Source organism: Triturus cristatus, chromosome 8 (assembly GCF_964204655.1).
Source record: "Triturus cristatus chromosome 8, aTriCri1.1, whole genome shotgun sequence".
NCBI lineage: Eukaryota > Metazoa > Chordata > Amphibia > Caudata > Salamandridae > Triturus > Triturus cristatus.
Window position 1 is genome coordinate 1,680,976,909 of NC_140591.1, and position 20,753 is coordinate 1,680,997,661.

General features: G+C 47.3%; 1 protein-coding gene across 1 annotated transcript in view; it reads left to right on the forward strand.

The window, feature by feature from the left end:
• Positions 1-20,753, forward strand: part of LOC146808594 (tyrosinase-like) — a 110,263-nt gene that overhangs the window by 35,526 nt on the left and 53,984 nt on the right. The window contains exon 2 of the mRNA XM_085620646.1: positions 854-1,058. Coding sequence (XP_085476772.1) covers positions 854-1,058 — 205 coding nt within the window. The remainder of the gene's footprint in view (positions 1-853; positions 1,059-20,753) is intronic.

Genomic DNA, 20,753 nt, shown 5'->3' on the forward strand with positions numbered 1-20,753 from the left:
CAGTTCCTACATCCATGGATGAGGGAAGTGACCCTCTCTTACACAGAAACAAAGCACCTGTGAGAGGCAGATCCCACCTGCACAGATGAGGGATGTGGCCCTCTCTTACACAGAAACAAAGCACCTGTGAGGAGCAGATCCTACCTCCACAGATGAGGGATCCCGCCTGTACAGATGGGGGATATGACCCTCTCTTACACAGGAACAAAGCACCTGTGAGGAGCAGATCCCACCTGCACAGATGAGGGATGTGGCCCTCTCTTACACAGAAACAAAGCACCTGTGAGCAGCGGATCACGCCTGCACAGATGAGGGATGTGACCCTCTCTTACACATAAACAAAGCACCTGTGAGGAGCAGATCCCACCTGCACAGATGAGGGATGAGACCCTCTCTTACACAGAAACAAAGCACCTGTGAGGAGCAGATCCTTCCTTCACAGATGAGGAATGTGACCCTCTTTTACACAGAAACAAAGCATCTGTGAGGAGCAGATCCCACCTGCACAGATGAGGGATGTGACCCTCTCTTACACAGAAACAGAGGATCTGTGCAGAGTGGATGCTATCCGCACAGTGAGCAATGTCAACCTTTTGACACACAAGCAAAGACCCTGTGAGGAGTAGAGATACCTGCACAGATGAGGGAAATGCACTTACATTCCACATTCCACATTGTCTGATAGAAGGGAACCCCATGTACACAGAGGAAAAGTGAGTGGGGCATCATCTCAGGTACAGGCACTCCATTTCTGGTGGAGGAGCCTTTTCTTCTTCATGCCACCACACCACTCACACCACACCTGGGAGCATGCTGTTTTTCTAACACTGGGTGTAACTTTGCTCTCTTCCAGGTTGCATGCAGCGACTCAGGCCTTCACACCTTCTGTATTGAAGACAAAGACGAATGTGAGATACCTCGCCTCTATCGAGAACCTGGAGTGAACTCACCCACTCTGCCTACCACGACTGATGTGAAGGAACTCATGAAGTGGCCACTTTATGACACACACCCCTACAACTCCGAGTCAAACATGAGCTTTAGAAATTGCTTGGAAGGTATGGTATATTGTTACTAAGTTAGTGTTAACTTCAAATCATTCTGCTAAATTATTCCTAAATGCATCCATGCTTTGCGTTAAGGGAGCGTTCCATGGACATGGGAGAGTTTCAATGGTACCGCGCAGGTTTTTTGTAACAGTGCTTTATTTGTAAAAAAACATAAGTGTCAGGACTCTCATCAGGAGGCCACTGCAGCGTGCATCACACATTCCCCCAGTTATGCTGCCAATCATAGTAACAACACAACTGTCAACTGTCAAACTGGGAAGAAGTGTGGTGCAGGGGCCAGAGTGGCTGACTCTACAACACAGGGCTCACGGTTCGATCCCTGCCGCTGGTGGCAGGAGAGCCTGGCACCCTGGGCAATAGCTCACCTAATCTTTGGCCCCCAGTGCCTTGAGACCCTTAGGGGGGATTAGTTTGTGCTTTACAAATACCGGGTTATTAATTATTACACTCCTACAAGTGTGACAATTTCAGGCCCCAAAGCTAAAAGAATGGCTTGGGTTTCAGGTAATAAAAAGTGTTTTTTTAATGTATATTGAATTCATAATTAAAAGTTGTTGTGGTCATCTATAAATTAGCCAGACAGCACCACCAGACTGTCACAAGCACCAGTGTTGACAAATAAATACTGGTGCCGAGCACTGGAAAACACCGGCTCAAATGAAGCACTGTTTTTTTATACAAACCAAGTCTGCAAAGATTGTTAGATGTAGCTTTGAGTAAAAAATGCCTTGTTGGAGCAAGCATGAAGCAGGGCAAATGTATTCATTTCTCCAAGCATTTCACACAGGTGTTTCCTTACTCGGCTACACAGAAGTTGCGGCGTCTAGGACTACTTCGGACCATACTTAGCTTTACAGGACGTATAAGGATCCCTAGGTGCACCGGAAACATTAAGCAGGACGCCGCTCTATACAGACGCCCATTGTGGGATGGAATTATCACCACATACTATATGACTATACATAAGAAGCAATAGCCTTGAAAAAGTCGTGGGTGCACTGCCCTAGTTTGCGACGAAACACGTGTTGGCGTTTTGTGCTTACGACTAGTCACATGAGTGACAGAATAAGAAGATGACTCTACGGAATTAAAGACTCAAGACTTGTTACAAGTTACTTGTGTTGTGGATATATACTGTTTTGAAAGAAGTTAATGGGTCCTACGGATACACTTTGGTTTAAATAATCTACGTGTGCTAAGGGTCTTGTAAACACTTCACACATGGTATGGGCATTGCACTGTATGCTGTACATCACGCGTCCCATATGTGAAGTGTTTTAACGTTTGTCTATAGGATGGAAGGGAATTCTTCCGATATAACTTCTATGCTAAGCACCAAACACAAAGTCTCACCATGGTTCAAAGATTTGTGACTGGCACTTAGAGCCTGTTTGTGCACCAGCGGAGCGACGGGAGCCGCATCAGGTCATATTTAGTAACTGTTGCAATGACCTGGATTGCTGTGCTGTGCTGCACCCTCTTGTATTCAGCAGCGGGTCTTTTCTGAAACAGGGTGCAGTCCCTCGGCTGCTTCTAGACGCCCTTGAAGTCATACATTTGTCCTTGCTGTTATCAGGCGGGAGTACATTATGCAATTACTCCATGTCCTACCATTGTTGATCACTTGTCAGTCTAACTCAGGATATCAGGGAATTGGGAAGAGAGTCAATGCCCTTGAATGTCTTTTTTAGCAAAAGCCAAACGTTAACGGTGTCTTTGTTATTAGTAGACGAGGTTGCAGAGAGAATGGGCTTCAACATAAATTTGCATCTACACTTTCAAAACTCTATCAATTTTTGCAAAATGTAATTTTTTTAATTTATTTATTTAGTTATTTTATTTTATTTCAACAAGTTTTATTATTACATTTTTTTTTATAAAAAAAAACAGGAACACAGTAGAAGTTCTGTAACAGGGTTAGCGTCGCTACATCAATTTGCCTTTTGTCTATACAATTCTATGCCTACCCTACCTATCTTAATAAACCAGAAAGAAAGGAAATAGAAAGGGGCTTGAGAGCTAAGGGGTGAAAGAAGAGAGAGAAGACAGGCACGCGAGAATTACAGTGCATAAAACCTTTCGTCTGTCATTGGATGTGACCATTAGAGCCCGGTTACATTCTTGTTGGGGTGGAGCTTCACTTGGGGTGCCAGGATGTGTCTTCCTCGGCCCGCCACGATCTCACAGGGGCTCAAAAGAGTCTAGAAATGTGTCCAGGGACCCCCACATCCTTCTTGAAGCTGGTTTCCACGGTGAACTGTGTAGAGATATACGCCCAGATATTTTTCTCTTTGTTTCACCCGGTTTTGGACTTTTTGCTGTAGGTGAGGCTCATTACATGTGTCTCATCCACAATAATCACATGGTAAACGAACTGCACGAGTTTATCACAGTGTCCACCTTTTAAGAAAAGGCTGCTGTGACGTAGCTAGGGTAAGGGCCACTTGGCTGCTTACACGTGAAAATGTGTGCACATGCATGTGCATGTGTGCAGGCTACGCGTGTGAGATTGCTGTCGTGCTCAGGTGTGGCAACTGCACACAGGTGACTTGGTGATTCTGTAGGATTATATATTGGCCTGGTGTAGGCTTTATAACACTAGTGTACACTAATGGGGAAAGTAGGTGTAATTTACTGTTTTGTCTGTAGTGACACTTTTTTATACACATAGGGAGAACACTGTCTTAGATTGCAGTTTCGCTTTCCTTTGGCCTACGGAGACCAGTGACGTATCGAAATGGGGTGTAACCTGTGCCAGAAAATAAAATCTCAAAGTTCCACAAAGATATGTGTACAACTGGTGGGTCTTCCAAAATTGTCATATTTCTCTGGCCAGGTTAATTACATTTCTCTCCAGAAGCAGGGACAAAGGCCTCCCCACACAAACAGAGCAATTACCAGTGCTTCACTCAGCTCCTGAGGAGGAAAGGGCTGGGGCTGCACAGCCGCGGTCCATGCAGGTAAAAGCTGTGGGGCGATGGGGCCACGTTGGGGGGATCTAGAAGGATGATGCAGACGGAAAATGTATTATTTATTTATTTTCCCTCGACATTGTCCCTCGAAATCCACCCCAACGCGTCCCCACCGCTGTTACCTGCACAGACCGCGGCTGGGGCTGAAGGATTTACATCAATCAATCAGCTGTCACCAGTGATGGGCCTGCTCAAGACTACTGAAAAAGGAGGGAGCTTAGATCTCTGGAGCAAATGTAGCTTAGGCCCCCAGAGGAGATGTGAATAGTGACTCCTGGATGGCTCCATCTTGAACTATCTGAGCATGCTGTGCATGAGGGTTGGAACAGGGGTGGGCAGATGAAATGGAACCCTAGAATTGGCCAGAGGTGCCAGGCTTCTGGAACCTTCCCCTCCCCTTAAAAAATATTGCACAAGGAAGAGACTCTCTCTTGCTTGATGTTTTTCTGTGCTTCACTGTTGGACCCTAGGGCAGCCAGGGACAACTGGAAGGAAGAACTCTCTGAGGCCTTCAAAGAACTAAGGACTCCGCCCCAGTTGATCCCAGGATCAGTGAGTCTCACCAAGTGCCGGTGAGGTGGGCTTCCATACACCCCCTGAGGAGCAGTTGTCAGAAAGACCGGGACTTCTACTCCCAAAGACAGAGATAAGGAGGAAAGCTGGTGCAGGGAGCCAGGAGGACCAGCTCTCTGTAGGTTACACTACTTTGGATGTGAGGGCGCCTGCTGAAACTGCACCTGGTGGCTAGAGTTTGCCACTAGGAGTAAAATGAGCATAAGATTGTCAGTCAACCCAACGGGGCCTGAGATGTGCCATTTTGAAGATTGGTGACCTTTGGCCTCTTTCCTCGTGCAGAACGAGTAGGGCTCTGCTGCCCCTATCTAAACCTACCCCAGAGTGGGACAGGGCCTGGGGGTGGGCGCAGGATATGTTATTTAGTTTTTCCTAGGAAGAGAGTGTGCATGGGTGCCCCTGCCTAGATTCTTCCATAGCCCAGGGACCCTATCGACCAGGCTGTATTTGTAAAGGATGGGGCAAGGGCCTCATCCCTGAACCATGACAGCCAGAAAGCAGGGGGAGTGTTGCCACACCCCTTTTCCCCAGTGACGGTGTGCCTGCCCTGCTCCCTGTGCCTGTGTCTGTGGGAGTAGGTGGCCACCACCAGTCAGGAAATCCCTGCCCTCTGTGAGAGAAGATGTCGGCACCCACATCCACACAGAGTTGCGGGCCATTTGGGAGCCAACGGAGCACTGTGAATCGGGGTCCCTCGTCTGACCCAACGATTATAGGCAGGAGGGTTCCTGGGGGAGGACCAGTCACCCCCAAAAAAATATAAAAAGGAAAAGGCACAAGGCCTTGCAGCAAAAACAAGTCAGTTTCTCTCTTTGGATACAGGAGCGCCGCTCATAAAATATGTACTGCTCCAGCAGAAGTGCCCCATAATACCTTATGGAGCTTTGTGATTTGAACATCCTTCCTCACTTGTGGTGACCCTAGGATGGCAGAGGCACCACCAATGTGCTAATGGGAGTTTAGAGGGCTGCAGGAGTGCATCGTATCCACCCTAAAGAATGTTTATGAAGGACTAACCCTATGTTTTCAGGCTATAAAAACCAGGTCCCCTATTGAATCTTCAGTAATGTTTGAAAGCTCTCCCAGGGCTGGAGCTTCTGCTCAACAGCTGGGAGTGCAGCACTCTCTAGAGGCTTATTCTATGGTTACATTGATTGCGACCTAAAGATGTTCAAACGAGGCGCATGTTGTACAGCGCCCTCTATGGGCTAAGTCTAAGGTTGCATTTCTGTGAATAAACATGTGATGTCCTCTAGTGGCTGTTTTTCATGATTGCATTTTCATGGTTTGAAAGTATATAAGAAATGCACAGACATGTTATATTCATTGTTTTAATGCTTTCTAGATATATAAATGCTGAGAGTTATTACTGATCATGGTGTGTATGCTTTATTAACATTAATAAGTGAATTTACATAGGATTATTACTGGTGATTGCATTTATATTCAAAATTATGTCTTTAATTGTGGTTTGACCATGCCAATAGACTTATCATATATATTTGTATGTCATCTATATTGTTTTCCATCTGCCTACTGTATATAATTGTACATTAGTGTGTAGTATTCCATAATTTATCAATCAGTCATTTGTAAAGCGCACTACATACCCGCGAGGGTCTCAAGGCACTGGGGGGGGGGGGGGGGGGGGGAGGGGCGCTACTGATCGAACAGCCAGGTCTTGAGCATCCTCCTGAAGGTCAGCAGGTCTTGGGTCTGTCGTAGGCTCAGTGGGAGGGTGTTCCATGTCTTGGCGGCGAGGTGGGAGAAGGATCTCCTGCCAGTGGTTGTTCTTCGGATGCCCGGGACGGTGGCGAGTGAGAGGTCGGCGGAGCGTAGCTGGCGGTTGGTGATGTAGAAGGAGAGCCGTCTGTTGAGGTACGCTGGGCCGGACTTGTGGAGCGCCTTGTGTGCGTGGATGAGGAGCTTGAAGGATATCCTCTTGCTGACGGGGAGCCAATGCAGGTCCCTCAGGTGGGGGGTGATGTGGCCATGGCGTGGCATGTCGAGGATTAGTCATGCAGAGGCATTTTGGATGCGTTGTAGTCGTTTGATGAGCTTGTTCGGGGCTCCCGCGTAGAGGGCATTTCCGTAGTCGCGTCTGCTGCTGACGAGGGCTTGGGTGACTGTCTTTCTTGTATCTGTAGGGATCCATCTGTAGATCTTGCGGAGCATGCGGAGGGTGTAGAAGCAGGAGGAGGAGATGGCGTTGACCTGCTTGGTCATTGAGAGCGTTGAGTCGAGGATGATTCCCAGGTTGCGTGCGTGGTCGGTGGGTGTCGGGGCTGCTCCCAGTGCCGTCAGCCACCAGGAGTCGTCCCAGGCTGAAGGATGAGGATCTCCATCTTGTCTGAGTTCAGTTTCAGATGGCTGGTCTTCATCCTGTTGGCGACGGCCTTCATTCCTTCGTGGAGGTTGGCTTTGGCGGTGATGGAGTCCTTGGTGAGGTAGAGGATCAGTTGAGTGTCGTGGGCGTAGGAGATTATGTTGAGGTTGTGCTGTCGGGCGACGTGTGCAAGCGGGGCCATGTAAATGTTGAACAGTGTCGGGCTGAGGGAGGATCCCTGGGGTACGCCGCAGATGATCTTGGAGGCTTCGGACCAGAATGGGGGAGGCGGACGCTCTGAGTTCTGCCGGAGAGGAAGGAGGTGGTCCATTCCAGTGCCTTGTCTCGGATCCCTGCGACGTGGAGGCATGCACGTAGTGTGAGGTGGCAGATGGTGTTAAAGGCAGCGGAAAGGTCTAGGAGGATTAGTGCTGCGGTCTCGCCGCTGTCCATCAGGGTCCTGATGTCATCGGTGGGGGCGATGAGGGCAGTCTCGGTGCTGTGGTTGCTGCGGAACCCTGACTGGGAAGGGTCCAGGATTCTGTTTTCTTCATGGTATCGGGTTAGCTGTCTGTTGACGATTTTCTCGATGACCTTGGCCGAGAAGGGGAGCAGAGAGATGGGCCGGAAGTTCTTGAGGTCCCTTGGGTCAGCCTTGGGTTTTTTAAGTAGGGTATTGATCTCGGCGTGTTTCCAGCTCCCTGGGAAGGTCACGGTCTCGAGGGAAAGATTGATGACGTTGCGCAGGTGGGGTGCGATGGAGCTGCTTGCTTTGTTGAAGATGTGGTGCGGGAAGGGATCTGACGGGAGAGCCGGAGTGGATTATGCTCATGGTCTTGATGGTGTCATCGATGCTCACACTGGCCCAGGCTAGCAGGGGGTTGTGGTCGATGGTGTGCGGAGGGTCTGTTGTGTTGCTGTCTGTTGGGTCTGTCTTGGTGTTAAAGCAGTCGTGGATGTCTGCTATCTTGCGGTGGAAGAAGGTGGCGAGGGAGTCGCACAGGGCTTGTGACGGCGGGATGTCGTTGGTGTTGGAGCTGGGGTTGGAGAGTTCCTTCACGATGTTGAAGAGCTCCTTGCTATTGTGTGCGTTGTTGTTGCGGCGGTCTTTAAATGAGGTTCTCTTGGCGGCCCTGATGAGGTGGTGGTGGTTGCGGATGGGGTCCTTGTGTGCTGCGCGGTTGTCCGGAGTTTGTTCGCTGTGCCATTTCTTCTCTAGTTTCCGGCAGGCTTGCTTGGATGCTAGGAGTTCTGGGGTGAACCAGCTGGCCCCCTTGCTGGTGTCTCTGTGGGGGGGTTTCTTCAGCGGGGTGAGGGTGTTGGCACAGTCTGTGTAATAAACGGACTTTTCCTTTTTCTAAATGAAAAGACTGAACAATCATTTATTGAGTGTTATTGTTGCGTGCCAGTGAATGGTGATTGCTGGCCCACACCACCTCCCTTGAGTAGGCCTTGGACTGCTCTACCTCGCTACCCTGAGAGAGTCAAGTGCTACAATAAGGTGATTGGTTCGCAGTAAGGTAAAATTGTGGACCTAGTACTTGTGCAGGCCACATAACTTCCGCCCTAATTTCTTACATCCTATTTAAAACTGCTAATGTTATGTTGGAATGATACTAGCTATTATCAAGAATCTACATGCATTGTGATATGTTCTGTAAGATATCACCCTAAAACGTGTTTCTAGTGCTAGGTACTTCTAAGTAGAAACAAGGTCGCTGGCAATGGCGAGGCAGTAGGGGTGTAGAGCACAACATATGCAATCCACATGCTAGAAGTGAGACACAAATCCTTTACAATAACTGACTAGAGTGTCTTAAGGCCTGATTTATATTTCAGCGGACAGGTTACTCCATCACAAAGTGACGGATATTTCGTCCCCCAAAATATAAATCCCATAGGATATAATGGAGTTTATATTTCAGTGGGTGGGATCTCCGTCACCGTTGTGATGGAGTACTCCGGCCACTGAAATATAGATCAGACCCCTAGTTTGTTACTAGAGATCCCTGGAGTCAGATAAAAACATTATTTCACAAATCCTTTCCGTAGCAGATGATGTCCTTTCGTTCATTATTAGAGGTACCGGGAGTCAGAAACTAATGTGTTCTGTGGCAGGCTGCAGATGCTGTGGCAAACACAAGGAGATGATGGATGGAGAGGTGAAACTTTTCAGACACTCACCCCCAATCACAGATCTGGGTTGAATCCATCATCATTCTTTAGCTTACTTCACCACCTCAGTTCAGACCCAGCCATATGCAAATCAGTCTTGACCCTGTGCCTCATGGGAACAGTCCAGCCTGACCTGCCAAGCCAGGTCTTCCCTGAACCGAAAACAAGCATCCTGGGACCGGTTTTGGGCTAACAGTCCTCTTCAGCCAGGCTAGGTTGAATCCATTGGCAAAGTGAGCAAGGGACCCATGTCTGGGCAGACCCTGCCAACTTAGGGCGATCAAAGCAAATACAAGGAGATGATGGACGAAGCGCTGAAACTTTTCATACATTCACCCCAAGACACAGATCTGGGTTGCATCCGTCATAATTCTTTAGCTCACTTTGACACCTCAGTGCAGAACCAGCCATATGCAAATCATTCTTGACCCTGTGCCTCATGGGAACAGTCCAGCCCGAACTGCCAAGCCAGGTCTTCCCTGAACCGGAAACAAGCATCCTGTGACCGGTTTCTGAGTAACACCCCTCATTACAAGAGATCCCTATATTAAGAAAAAATATGCTCTGAGGCATCATGGATTACATTAACTGTTACTAGAGATCCCAGGAGTCAGACTCATGTCCGTCCTGCAGTTCTTCCAGGTCCCACAGATGTCCACCACGACACCTTCGATCTAAGGCCGCCTGCAATTTATAAACAAAGCAGAACCCCTTTGATGCTTTTGTTGACAAAGGCACCAAGCTGACTGTGCTTTTGCACCCAGCATGCTAGATCACAAAGAGGGCGTGGCTTCAACATAAATTTGCATGTTTAATTTCAGAAATCCATCACATTTTGCTATTTTTTATGTCCGAATTAATATTGCAAATGGTGGATTAAAATTATACAAGTCATGAAAATGGCTCTAAATGCATCCTATATGTTCTGGAAGATGTCACACCAGCATGTTTAGCTAATAGCAGACACTTGTGAACAGAAAGTGATGGAACAGAGCATGACACATTCAATCAAAGCAATGTCTCGGGGTAAGGCACAAATCTGAACTGACACTGCTGAAATACCGAAATGGCCACTAAAGAGCAGGATCCCATTCCAGACCAGAACAAGAGGAATCCAGGAGGCAAACAAAAATATAAGAGATTTCACTTCCTGTTGATGCCAATAGCTCAGATTGAGGGGTCTTGGAATGCTATCAGTTTACCCTCAAAGGCCTGCCGCGTGTGCAACTACAAAGAGGTCAAATGAGCATTTGATCTGTCTATGTCCACACTTATTAGAGTTAAGAAAGAAATACCTGAATAAAAAAATTTAATGCAATGACTTGTAGATCCATCAGAGAGGCTGTTGCGTATTGGTTTTCAACGACAGATTGTCAATTTATTGGGGCGTTAAGTATATTTTTAGATTATGTCTATCGTAGTCTGAAGGAACTGTGACTGAAATGCTGCGCTTAGGGATTATTTGTAGATACGCTGTGATTTTAAGTCCTTTTTATTGTAAGAATATTTTTATATTTTTTACACAAAAGAGTTGTTCATTCAAAAAAAAAAAAAGAATCTATTTCGATAGCAGGCTGCTCTATTTGTGCTTGTTTACTAGGGGTCCCTGGAGTCAGAAGCAGCTAAGAATTCTATAGAGCTATCCCTAGAACAGCAGGCTCCAGGCTGCAGCAGCTGAATTCCTCCCTGCAGTCAGAAGCAAACGTTTCTGAGACAGACTGCAGTACCTGTTGTAGTGTGGGTGCTCTGGGTGGAAGTACGGCCCATACACAAGTTGCTTGCAGGTAAGTATAGGTTTATTCAATTGTACATTACATATTAGAGGGAGAGTGCCAGGGAACGTCCGACGCGTTCGCGGGCTCGGCGCCTAATAATCGGCACTCAAAATGGCTGCTGCGCTCTACGTCATCACGTAGACGTGAAGACTAGAGCGCGACGCTACATATTTCCTTTCTTTACGGATAACATTTTTCTAAAAGAAACTTCTACTTGCGTGCATGCTCCCTTCCGTCTCCCATCTCAAAGTCTCTAAACTTTGACGGTCTCATCACTGTCCTTCCGGTACGGGTGCGCCTCACCGGGGTGCCTGGAGTGTGCTCGGTACCCTCTTGGTGGCTTCTCGCTTCTCCACCTTCAGTACTTGGGGGAACTCCCCTGTTGGGAGATCCACTGTAGATTTCCGAGAGTTCCGAGGCACCCAGTTCACTCCCCCCTTCTGCTTCTGCATCTCTTCCCCCTTCTCAGGGGCTGCCTGTGGTTGCGTCTACCGGGTTGGTTTTAGTCCCTTGAGTCCGGGGAGGTATCACTTGACCTCTTTCCCTTCCGTTCCATTGCATGATCTTATTGCACTTGGACATCCTGTCCTGTGACCACACCTTCCCATCGCTCAGTAGGGCTGACCGGTTATAAACTTCTTCCACCTGCAAGGGTGCGCTGAATTTGCTGTCCCCTTTCCTCCTTAACTGGGCTAGTTTGACTCAAACGCATTCTCCTCTCTCTAGCTCCGTCTCCTTGACATTTCTTCTTCTGTTGTAGTGTTCCGTGTATATTCTCTGTGCTTTTTCTAGGTTGTGGTGTACTACGGCGGGGGACCACTTGCTCGTGATGGTGCGCTCCTTCCAGGCTACATTGTCTTTCGTGAAGGGGTCTCTACCCCTTAGGATCTGGAAGGGGCTGTATCCAGTGCTGGTTGGTGTAATCCTATATGCCCACAACATGCTCTTCAATTCCTTCTCCCAGTCCTTTCCAGTCCCAATCGCTGACTGTACGGACCCCATAATGACTCGGTTAAACCTTTCAGCTAGTTCGTTTCCTGGATGGTATATCGATGTGTGTTTAACCTTAATGCCATTCCTTCCCATGCAGGCGTTCCACTTCTCTGATAGAAATTGGGGTCCATTGTCACTTAGGAGGGAGCGTGGAATACCTTCTCTAAGGAAAACGGCCGTTAGGAACTTCAATATTTTGTCCGTGTCCATGACTACTTGTATGTCCACCTCCGGCCACTTGGTGTACCGATCTACCAGTACTAACACATATTTCTGGACTCCCTGGCCATCCAATATCGGACCCAGGATGTCTATCGATATGTCCTCCCATGGGTTCTCTGGGTTGTCGAACTTCCCTAGGGGTGGTTGCATCAGGCTCTGAGACTTGTCCGCTCTTTGGCATTGGCCACACTCTCGCACGTGCCTTTCTATCTGGTTGTCCATCGCCGGCCACCACTACATCTGCTTCACCCTCATCTTAGTCTTTACGATGCCCAGGTGGCCCTCGTGGATGAGAGCCAGAAGATGTGGGATCAACTTGTTGGGGAGAACTACTTTCTCTCCTCTCCTCAGGAAGATCCCTTGGACGCAAAACGACAACTCTTCTCTCACTTCGAAGAATTTCCTGAGCGCCGCCTCCATATGCCTCTTTTCCGGCCATCCCCTTATTATGCATTTGCTTGACCGCCTCTATGTCTGTGTCGGCTCCGTACGCTTCTTTCCACTCTTGTTCACTGATCATGCGTTCGTGATCTTCCATGAATGCCACTTTAGTATCCTCCTCTTCGGACATCCTGGGTGCTTCATCCATGGCTGACGCTCGACTGAGGTAGTCGGCTACTTTGTTCCTTTGTCCCGGGATGTGTTCCACATCATATCTATAGTCTAATAATTTCAACGTCATCTTCGCGATGCGGGGTGTCGCCGTGGCATGTCCTGACGATGTGAGGACTTTGATCAGGGGCTTGTGGTCTGTTCTCAGCTTGAATCTCGTGCCCCATAGGAACTGGCGGAACTTTTCCATGGCCTAGACTACTGCCAACATTTCCTTTTCTATTACACTGTACTTCTGTTCCGTGGGTGACAGCGATCGGGAAGCGAAGCTGAGAGTGGACAGTTCACCTCCTTTCAACTCCTGCATTAGGACTGCTCCCACGCCCCGCTCGCTGGCGTCGGTCGTCAATATCGATCTGGCTTGCAGATCGTATCCACACAGAGGTATGGCCATGCGGATGTCTGTCTTTATCCTTTGGAACTCCTCTTGTGTCTCCTTAGTCCACTCGAATTGGGTCTTGTCCCTTAGAAGTTGTCGCAAGTGGTGTGTCTTCGTAGCGAAGTGCTGTACGAATTTGCTATAGAACTCGGCCATGCCTAGAAACGACCTGACTTCCTCCTTGGACCTTGGCGGTGGTGCTTCACATATCGCCTTGACGTTGGACTGTTTGGGTGTGATGCCTTGGTCGCTGATCACATGCCCCAAATACGTGACCGACGTCATCCCAAACCAACACTTGTCCCATTCTGCCGTGAGTCCGTTGCATTCTAAAACTTGTAGAACTTTGGACAACTTGGCATGATGGTCCGCTTTGTCCATGCCCATCACCAGGATGTTGTCTTGGAAGTACTGTACACCTTCTACTTCGTGAAACAATTTATGCATTAGTTTCTGAAATACGGCTGCCGCCGAGGCCAGTCCAAATGGCATCCCGTGAAACTGGTAGCCCCCGCAGGGAGTTATGAAGGATGTTAGCTTCCTGCAGGTGTGATGTAGTGCGATCTGGTGGTAAGCTGACATGAGATCGATGGTCGAGAACCACTTCACTCCTTTGGTTTTTGCTAGCATCTCATCTATTCTGGGCAGGGGAAACCGTTCTACTATGATGTTTTTGTTCAACTCCCTCAGATCCACGCATAAGCGTATTTTTCCATTCGGTTTCATGGCGACTACCAATGGAGCCGACCACTCGGCACTCGTTATCGGTTCTATGATGCCATTTTCTTCCAGTCTGTAAAGTTCTTGTTGCACCTGTTCTCTGATTGCCAGTGGTATGTTCCTCACTTTGTGGCACAATGGTTTGGCATCTGTTTTGTGCTCGATCCTGTGAATTTTGTTAGTTTGCCAACTTTGCCTCCGAACATGTTGGGAAACTCTACCTTCAGCTTTCCTGCTTCTGGCCGCTGTGCATCGCTAGTCATTAAGACTTGTGTGATACCACCAGGGTTCAACTGTATACCTAGATCTCCTTGGTCTATCCATCCTAGAACCGATGGGCCCTTTTCAGCCACATATAATTTGCACTTGGCATGTCGGTCCTTGAATTCAAATTTCAGACGGCAGTAACCCACCATGGGGAAAGGGTCACCTGTGAAAGTGACTGGGCGAATGTCTGGGGGCTCCAGATGGTCACCTAGGAGGTTCTTGAAGTGTTCTTCCCACACATTGCATTGTATAATGGTGTAGGGGGATCCTGAATCAGCTACCATCTGTATTGGAACACCTCCAATCACTAGGTCACATTGTGGTTTCTTTGAGCGGTTGCAATTTATGCCCAGCACGTGTTCGTCGATGCACAGCACACTGTCGTCGTCGTCTTCATTTCCTCCTTCTTTCTCCTCTTCTTGTGCAACATATTTGACAGCTATTCTCTTTTGCTTGCGGCGACATACCTTCTCGTAATGCCCTGTAATCCCACAAAACATGCATTTGGCTTTGAAGGCCGGACATCGCTTGTCGTACGCTGGGTGTGACAGACTGCCGCACCTGTAGCACATGTTCTTTCCCTCGGAGCCCGGTTTCCTCGCCGGAGCCGGTCTGGGCGTCCATTTGGTCTGTGTCCTTGTGTCTCCTGTTGCCCCCTTGCCTCTCTCCGGTGGTTCTGCTTCCGTGACTTTATTCACCATGGGCCTAGGGACAGACTCTTTTTTCACCGCTTCTGCACATCTCTTCGATAGCTCCGTCTTTTTTACCATGGCTATCACCTCTTTGAGTGTCGCCTCTCCGTTAACCCATAATTTGTCCTGAATCGTCGAGTTGGTGGTGTGCATGACTATTTGGTCCTTGATGAATTCATCATGTAATGTGCCGAACTTACACATGACTGCCAATTTCCTTAGCGCTGCTACGTATTCATCTATGGACTCCCCTTCTGCTTGCTTCCTTTGTTGGAAGTTATATCTGTCTATGGACGTGCATACCGCGGGCCAGTAGTGCTTGTTTAAGTCGTCTATAGCGTGCTGGAACACGTCGTCATCTGCCGCCTGCCTCGGCGTGGTGAAGAACCAGGGCCTTATTGGCCTGGTGGCGCAGGGCACGCCTTAATCTCCTGAGTTCACCTGCTTTGTTGAACAGAGACACAGGACATTCTGTTGAGCGTAGAAGATCAGGTTTATTAGCTGCAGCTAAGTACAGTTGTCCCAGAAGTACACTCGGTATGTTCTTAGGAGACTGCCACTTTACTCCGTGGCGCACAATCTTTTATAGCACATAGATTCACCAAGAACACTCCCAATGCATACAGGGTTATCCAATGAGAAGAGTTTGAAAACAAGATATAACCAATGAGAAAAGTTTGAAAACAAGATATCAAGTAACCCAAATAAACCTCTCTTCCAACTGTTTTTGCCATCCCTCCCCACAAGTTAATCAGTGGTAGTGTCTACAACTCAATTTGCAGGAGGCAGGACATATTTCTATGCTTTGGAGGACAGTTGTGAAATGAGAGAATACAAGTAGAGAATAGCGAAGGCCAGAAGATAAGATAAAGTCAGGAAAGAATGGTGTGAGCCGACAGACAGTTGAGACAGGGTTTAGTCAAACCAGACGAGGATTAGTGGACTCAGCCAGTCCCTGACATCAGTCTCGTGAACAGAGGCAGAAGGTTATTTGACATGTCGCAGTAAGATCAGCAGAAAAGCTCGTTCATTGTGCTGCCTGAGTGAGGGCAACACAAAATGGTGGTGGAACACACAAAAAGAAAATGGTGGCTGAATACTAGGGGTGGGCGGAATTTGCGAAATCCACTTTCGCAAATTATCGCGAAAATGTTAAAAATTATCGCAAACACGCGGAAATATCGCGAAGATGCGGAAGTTTTTCTCCCGCATGTTCGCGAGATTTTCTGCATGGTTGCGGCTCGCCAACTTACCCATGTGGTTGCTCGCGGGCGCGGCCATCTTGTTTTCAGTTGTCTCGCAGTGCATGATCGCGAGAAGAAAGACCTGATCGCGCGACGCATGACGTCACTGCGGGCGCGAACTGTCGCGAGACAGCGCAAATGGCTAAAAACAATACAACATCTCATGGAGAACGCGACCGGATCAAGAAAACTTGTTGGCGAACGCAGGGATCCAGGTAAGGCGATCGCGCGCGCGCGAGAATGTATTATTTTACAGCGCGAGCAAGAAACAAATTATCGCCAAGCTGCGGAATGCGGAAATTTTGACATTTTCGCACTCTCCGCGGAACGCGGAAATGTCAAATTATCGCAAATTCCGCGAACGGAACGACATTTTCGCCCAGGCCTACTGAATACAAGCGAGATCGAAAATCGAATTTCCTCAGACCCTCCTTTTGCCATAACTTAGGCAAAACACACAGATTCACGTTAATCTGAATCAATGTCAATAGCCATGAGGTCGTCAAACTGTTGCTGCAACATCATTTTAATGTTCTCTGTTTTCTGTGACTCAGGTCTTGGGACACACAGAGTGGCACAAAGACTGCAGTTGGCGGGGCCACACTGCATACAGAGACAACAGGAAAAAATGATGGCCAATACCACTCCAAGGAAGGTTAGTACCTTCCATCCCCATTTAGATAGCAATCCCCAAAACCATCCTAATAAAGACCAATCTCCTTCGTCTTGATGAATCGATTCGGAGATCATGTGTAATTTGGAGATGGCTTGGTACCCCGTAGGGGTGTCGTCAGGTATATAAATACAACAGCTAGATCCGATCAATTTACAGACTCCACCACGATCTGCAAGAATAACATCTAGTGCAATCTGGTTCTGCAAAGTCATGAGACGATCCGCCTGAAGTTCAGCTGTGAGATTACTCAAGGCTCCCACTGTGACATCTATGGTAATCTCAACAACACAAACCAGCTGTCTCATGTTTCTGCTGTTGGCCATTGGGCTCCAAAAAGGAAGAAATCCTTTGAGGAAATCACTTCCCTCTTGTCCTGCCGTGTCTTTAGAATCAATAATCCCTCTGCCATATCTGTTTCTATTATGGCCTGAAGGAGCAGTGTATGTAGGAGGGAGAAGAAAAGCTATATAGCATGTTCCTGAAAAAGCCGTTGGTAGCCACGTGTAAGCTCTATCGTGGCAGACAAATATGTGCCCTGGGATGGCACTAACGGCGGTGAATTCTGAGACGTGTAGATGTATGTATGGGAACAAAAGCTTTTTCTTTGTCCAATGTCAGTAGTCTGGCCATTCATTTGTAAGCAGAAATTACCTTGATGAGGGACAGTCCAAGTTGGTGGAGATTTTCCCTGTTTAGTTTTATCTGTAAGGCTAGTAATGTAACGAGTCACGTTTCAATTAGTATATGTTTGTCTCTCGTCAACAGGAACCTTATTATTCTCCACAATTTTAGTCATAGCCACCATTCCCTTTATCAGAGAATTATGACTAAAATCTGGCTTACTACCATAGGAACCAACTGGATGTCTAAATCAGCTCTGAAATGCATTTGAAAATATTACAAAATAGGCCCAAGCGGAACCTTCACAAGAAAATGGAAGGACTAAATATGGCATCCCTTTATCTGTGGTATGAGGCATAAGTCCACACACCCAACAGTCGGTTGTGTTGACTACCAATTGGTGTTGGTGCAACAATTGGATAAATGAATTATTAAAATATTCTGTTCTCCTGATTAGTTAATGTTGGGGAAGTGTATATAATTGATGTGGGGAGATAGTAGAATGAAGAGGCAAGGAGATAGAATTAGGGACAACTTTTTGCTGCATAGCATGAATAACCCAACCTACACAAGCCAATAAGATACACAAAAATATAGAAACACACAATGTTACGCCACATCGACTGTACAATATTCTACAATATTTCTTTCTCATCTCTTCCTTATTATCCTTCTTTCCTAATTTAACATCCATCCTCTAAAATTGTTGCTCACGGCAATCTTCCTTACTCACTTGGCTGTGATTATTAGCCGTCCTATGACACTGCAAGTCCTGGGGGCCTAGCCACTATACAGGTCACAAACCAAGACTCCTACCGTGACCCTGCAACCTGGACAGATGATAAATGTAGCAGAAGAGATGGAAATCTCAGGTGTCCTTGACCAATCTAGGTCTTAAATTGCATCTAGTCCTTGTTGGTACAGTTTGGTCTTGAAATAGAGTCTGTGGCTCTGTAGTGTTTAATCGGAGATGGGAAGGTACGGCTTCTTGTAGAATGTCGTCATCTTCTTTCTCCGATCGAGTTCCATCCAGGTGTGCACTACTGAAAGGTATGAATCGGTAGACTTTTTCTCCTTCAGAATCACCTATACCCTTACGAACCCACTGATCAAAAGGCAAGGGCACTTTCTTGCAGTGCATGCCGTGGATCCAGTTCTTTTTCCCTTCGACTTTTACTGCTGTGCGAGTTTTCAGAAGGACTTGTCGAGGCGTCTTCCAGCGAGGTTCCAAATTCTTTGTCCTCTGAAAACTTTTCACAAAGACCCAGTCTCTAGATTGGATAGAATGACCTGGGTCTGTGGAGGCTTCTGGTAAAGCGTTTTGAACCTGTTGGTGAAGAACACGTAATTTAGTGGTGAGGTCATGTAAATAGTCAATCAGCATTGGATACTGTATATCAGAATACTTTCTAGGGCGAGGGACTCCCCATACATTAGCTGGGCGCCCGAAAACAATCTCGTATGGGCTGAGTCCCTAACGAGAATGTACAGCTGTTCTAGTGGACAGGAGAGCCAAAGGTAAAGCATCGGGCCAATTAAGACCTGTGCTGGCTTGTACTTTTGCAAGCTTAAGTTTGAGAGTGCCGTTATAGCACTCTACCAAACCCGCGGACTGAGGATGATTTGCCGCATGAAACTTCTGCCTTATACCAAGACCGGTACACACCTTTTGCATAATTTGGCCTACAAATTCACTTCCATTGTCACTCCAGACAATGCGCAGCAAACCAAACCTAGGGAAGAACTCTTTTAGAAGAACCTTAGCAGTGGACAAAGCAGTGTTGTCTTTCAGGTGGTAAGCCTCTATCCATCTGGAAAAGGCACATACCATTACCAAAACATATTTAAGATTGTTACATCGATCCATGTGAATGTAGTCGATTTGCAACACCTCAAAAGAATATGTTGGGGGAGCAAAATGACCTGCCGGAGTTGGGGTTCCCTTTCCCGGATTGTACATCAAGCAAATGATACAATGCTTCACCACATTATCTGCACATTTTGGAATCCCTTCGTTCAGCCACACTGGAGCCAGAAGTTTACATTTTCCTTTTGCACTGATGTGGGCTGGACCATGCGCCATAGTAACTACAGGCAGTACATAGGCGTCTGGTAACAGCCAACGCTGGTGTTCTGACAATTCTATCCAACATCCTGTTGCGTCTAACATTCCTGTACTCTCTTTCCACTTTCTCAACTCTTTCCCTGTAGCATCTCCCTGAATCGATCTCACACTTTCTATTGTGTCCTCACACATCCCTCTTTCCCTGACCCAATTCGCAGGGCCCGCGACATACATGCGACTTGTAGCATCTCTGGCTGTCCTTTTTGCTACCTCATCCGCAAAAGCTTTTCCGCGACCAACATCATCAGTAATCTTCTTATGCGCACTACATTTCACAATTGCTATCTGGGTAGGCAAAACAAGTTACTCAAGAAGATCAGTTACCAATTGACCATGCTGTATTTTAGTACCGTGGGAGGTAAGGAATCCTCTTTCCTTCCACAAACGACCGAAGCTATGCGCCACACCGAACGCATACTGGCTGTCGGTATACACATTCACTCTCTTTCCTTTAGATAACACACACGCTCTGGTCAAAGCTATCAGTTCAGCTGCCTGAGCTGAATTATGTCTGATGCGTGCTGTCGCCACGATTATATACAAGGTGGTAACAGCATAAGCTGAAGTTGTCTCACCATTTGGGAGTTTGAAACAAGACCCATCCACCCATAGGATCCCATCTGGATCCACTAACGGCGTATCTTTCAAATCAATCCTGCCTTTTGTCTCCTCCTCAGTATGGAGAAAACAATCATGTTGTTTCCGAATATCTTTCTCTTCTGGAAGAGGTAACAGTGTGGCTGGATTTAAAATATTACATCGTTTGATGTGCACATGACTAGCCAAGAGCGTCAGCTCATATCCAGACAATCGAGCACTTGTAAGATGTTGTGTTTTCGTCCTATTTAGTAAGGTATCCACTGCATGAGGTACCATAACAATGAGAGTATTATGTAGCACCACTCCAGCAGACTGACGAATAGAAATCGCTGCTGCTGCTGTAGCTTTAAGACAACTAGGCAATGCCTTGGCTACTGGGTCTAACGTAGCTGAAAAATAGGCACATGGCCGCTGTTTGTCTCCAAATCGTTGTGTTAAGACTGACAACGCACAACCCTCTCTTTCATGGACATAGAGCGTGAAGGGCTTACTGTAATTTGGAGTACCCAACACAGGAGCAGAACACAGAGCAGTAGGTAAATCAGAAAAACTCTTCTGACATTCGTCAGTCCAAGGAAGGGGTTGGGGTGTGTCTTTCAAAGTGAGTGCTAACAAAGGTTTGGCCAACAAAGAAAAATTTGGGATCCACTGTCTACAATAAGAAGTGATACCCAGAAAGGCGCGCACCTCTCTTTGTGTAGATGGCACAGA